Genomic DNA, 4435 nt, shown 5'->3' with positions numbered 1-4435 from the left:
AGATCGGAACAGATACTGGTTCTGAGTAAATTTATTGACAATCGACATCTCAGTAGCATTGCAATGTATTTATTACTAGAAGTTACGAATAAGTTATGCGCCAATGGTATCGCGAGTTAAAGCCTGTAATTTCCCACGAACCCTATTTCCAAAATCCACTAAACATCATATTCAGTAATTGTCTACTTCTAATTTTGCATTTATGGATATGCCGTTCAAAACAAGCAACTATCATCGAATTCTAGACAAGAGTAGAAATCAATGAACGCATGACTGGCATTTAACATCATCTGGCGTAATGTTCGAATGAAACGTGATCGGATAGCGACATTTTGTCTGGTATACTCAAACTTTGGATAAAACACAACATGCATTACATAATCTGCAAAATTTCTTTTTTTCTCTGTATCTCCGTCTCAGATACGTAACAAAACGTGGAGTTTCTTCTGAAAAATGAATGTTTTTTTTGGCCTAGAAGATGACACCGATGAAGCATCTCAAAACTTCTTTAAGAAAGGTATAGAAAAGTAGCGATGAGAAAATGTCAATCGCAATATATATATTCCTAATTATATTCACTCACTATGTATTCGAAGCTTTTTCCAGTTGGCTCTTATCGACGAATGTGAAAATAAATGCAAATTATCGATATAAAGCGCATTTCTATTTCTGGTACATTGTCCGGAAGTCGAGTTCGAAGCGATACGATTGTGTCTGTCTATAGTAGTTAAACGTAGTAGTATATATTTACGGTTAAACTAAAAATGTTTCTCGAAACTATCATTGAAATAAAATATGAACACCCACTAATAATATCTTGTATGAGGTTGCCAGTTTACTATAATTGGGATAGCTTCATTGTAGAAGACAAATTAGTATGTAGCATGAAGCTGGATCAACAATAGTATAGTCAAGACAATAGCATTTCACGAATCGTCTGGCATATTACCTTTACTACCTATCGGAAGTAAAATCTTTTGGAAACAAGCGAAATGTCAATTCATACCAAAACCGGATCACGAGCAAACGTCATGACCCACAAACTTGATATTTGGTTAGAACTAGGCATTGCAAAAATCTTAAAATAATTTGCATAGTTTAGAGTTGATAAAAGTTCTATACTGTAGTACAACACTTGTATAATTTATCAGAAACGGGGCTAATATGAATTAAACACTTTACAGTAACTCAACTAAAAGTTATAATATGCAATTCCTCTTTTTTAACTACCTAACTGAAGTTGTCCCTTGCCATTGGTGTAAAAGTATAAAATTTCTACTAAAATAGAAGTTTCAATGTAACCTTTTGACCTTTCATTTAAAGACCGCACTGAGGTCCGCGGACCCCGGTTTCATTGCATCTGGGCTAAGCACTGTTTTTCAGGTGGCTTCCGCTTTTGTATTCGGCTTGTTGGACACGAAATGTACTTATGGGTTATGGATCGTTTTGTTATTATGTTGTTGTTGTTAGTAGTTATTATTTTCTTTTCTGTTCTAAAAAATTGCTTTTTTCGTTAACTATAGTCTACTTCAGCGTTTCCCAAACTTTTTCAGCCACGGAACACCTACGCTTTTTATCCCGCCTCGCGGAACACCAAGAATTGAGAGGGTAAATTGTAAAAAAAAAATGGTGTCAATCAATTCTTTATTTATCATCACTAAAGTTCAAACAAAACTGATGAATAAATATATACAGTACTAATTGTGTGTGACCGGGGTCGCGGTGTGACGGATTTACTCAAATTTAATGAGAAGGATGAGCTTGCACAGAAGAAGAAAGACGTTTAATATCAGGTGTAATAGTGGATAGCTGAATGTACATCTCCGCTTCGACATTCAATCGGCTCCTGTACTTTGTCTTGGTGGACACGTACCGCGAAAACCAGTGGCGGCGCGTGGTCATTTTGACAACCGGGGCAAGCTACTGCGGGACCAAGTCACCCCCATCTACGGGGACAGGATGAGCGCTGTAAGTTCTCCCATCATTTTATGAGTATAAAAACCATTCCATCGGTAACAACCAATCGGCAAAAACGACAATTTTTAACGATAAGAAAGTGTCTTTAAAACCGGTCCAAGTCAAGGGATTAATAAATATAGACATAGTTTATTTTGAAACCTCTTTCAAAAGGAAAGGCAATATTTACCCAGATAAATACAATGACATATTAACAGAAACTTCGGGAAAGCAGACAAAACCTAAAATAAGGTTTAAAACGTTACTATGAAGAAAGGAAAGGTAATGCAAAGATAAGGACATGCGTCGCTCACTCATAGATATATATGCTGCTAGACTTCTACTGCTTGAACATGGTTCCAATACATTTGAACTCACGACAATTGCACTTGCATGCCATTGCACCTATGGAAATTTTTTTGGTTTTACGGATATTTGTACTCATACTAACCTAACCCATGGGTTTTAGCACCCGCATATTGATTGAACCCGCGGATATACACATGGGTTCAAATGTACGGTCACTCTTGAACATATATGCAACACGCCGCGGTTTCTTGGAAGCAAAATGCTCAATAACGCGCTGATTAAAGTCATGCATCCCAGAAATAACGTCTCTGCGAATGGATAAAACAGCCAAAGAATTTAATCTATCTTGCTTCATTGTGTTTCTGAGATACGTTTTAATACGCTTCAGCGTGCTGAATGTTCGCTCTGCGTCGGCGGAAGAAATAGGCGTCGTCAAAATGATGTCCAGAAATTTTGCAGACGCCGCAAAGGTAGTTACTAGAGTGTTATCTATGAGGAACCCATAGAGCGCGCAAGTTGATGTGATGTTCAAAAAAGTTTGATTGGTGTATATACATCGCAATTCATTTCCCAATTTACCCACGTTTATCATGGGGTAAAATTTGGAGACAGTAGCCAACAAATGGATGGGAAATTAACGTGCAAATTTTGAATTGCCCCGGTTGGCCCTATTGACGCGCCGCCACTGGCGAAAACCCTGTTTCGCATAAGTAGGCAAGAAAGTTTTGCAGGGAAGGAAAGCAAGATAGATCGTTGATATTCACCATTTCACTCCAAAATTTGAGTTTCCTTTTCATGGCGGTAACTTTATCTTTGACTGAAAGAACGGTTTCGTACTTGCCTTGCATGCGTAAGTTAAATTCATTCAACTTGTAAAATATATCTGCCATATAAGCAAGGCACTGCAGCCATGTTGACTCGTGCAAACGACACGACAAACTAAATTTGTCTTCCTTAAAAATGCCAATAGTTCCTCCCTTAATTCAAAAACTCTCACAAGCACTTTACTTCGTCTCAACCAGCGCACAGCTGTATGCAACAATAGATTGCAATGGAGACTTCCCATATCTTCACAGATAATAGAAAAGAGCCTGCTTTTCAGTGGTCTTGACTTGATGAAATTAACAATTTTAACCACGTCATCCAAAACCCTGGTTAGTTCGGAAGGCATTCCTTTTGCTACCAATTGATAACGGTGTATAGCACAATGAGAGCTGGAACATTCCGGATTTTTCTGTTTAATTCATGTCACCACACCTTTTACTGAGCCAGTCATGCTTTTGGCTCCGTCCGTGCACACACCCATGAATTTTTCCCAAGTAATTTCGTTTTCACTCATGAACGAATCCAAAGCCCTGAATATTTCCTCACCTGTGGTATAAGTGGGTAAAGTTTTACACATAAGCAAGTCTTCCTGAATATCACCCTCATAGGCGTAACGAACAAATGCAAGTAATACCGCCAAACCTGCCACATCTGTAGACTCATCGATCTGGAGACAAAAAAAATCGCATTTTTGTAAACGAAAGCATACTTCATACTTGATATAAATTCCCATGTGATCTATACGGCGGCTTACTGTATTGTTCGATAAAGGAATGCTTTCCAGTTTTTTGGAATCGCTCTCGCCCAGCAAGATTTTCACAGCATCAAGGATAGATGGTTTGATGAGCTTTTCAGCAATAGTGTGTGCCTCACCCGCCATAGCAATTCTTTGGCTCACTAAGTAAGATACTTCTAGTAATTTATCATTGAATGTTGTTGTTGAATGTATAATTCTTTGCATTGCTTTTATTCCAACCAGTTTGGTAGCAAAAAACGATATGCTTTTATTAGCTAAGTGAGGGTGATGGGTTTCAAGATGTCTCTTCAATTTGGCAGGGACCACTGAACTATTTTGTAAAATCTTTTGACATACTACACAAAGCGCATCGGGGTAGTCTTCAGAACCAGTCCAGGTGAATCCCAAGCCCAGATATCCCTCGTCATATTTACGTTTAACAGCACGTTTGTTGCAGTCACTGGCTCGTGCAGAAGTACTACTCTTTGAAGAAAAATTATTATCATTTTCAACCAAAACCGTAACGTTCACAATTTCACTTTGTGCATCAACTTGCACAGCCGGCTTTTCACACCTTTTGAGGCTTCCCGTTTTAAGCCAAAGATCCAT

At 38.2% G+C, this 4435-nt stretch overlaps 1 protein-coding gene across 1 annotated transcript; it reads right to left on the bottom strand.

The window, feature by feature from the left end:
* Positions 1-3508: 3508 nt before the first annotated feature.
* Positions 3509-4435, bottom strand: LOC120344736 (zinc finger BED domain-containing protein 5-like). Its single transcript, XM_078113180.1, has one exon. It carries the CDS (start codon positions 4433-4435, stop codon positions 3509-3511), a length of 927 nt encoding a protein of 308 aa, XP_077969306.1.

This window comes from Styela clava, chromosome 5 (genome assembly GCF_964204865.1).
Source record: "Styela clava chromosome 5, kaStyClav1.hap1.2, whole genome shotgun sequence".
NCBI lineage: Eukaryota > Metazoa > Chordata > Ascidiacea > Stolidobranchia > Styelidae > Styela > Styela clava.
Note: the sequence above shows the minus strand (reverse complement) of the source record. Positions and strands in the feature narration are given on the sequence as shown.

Excerpts from the sequence above, each read along its gene's own strand:
- LOC120344736 (XM_078113180.1), bottom strand. The coding sequence starts at position 4,435 with ATGGATCTTTGGCTTAAAACGGGAAGCCTCAAAAGGTGTGAAAAGCCG.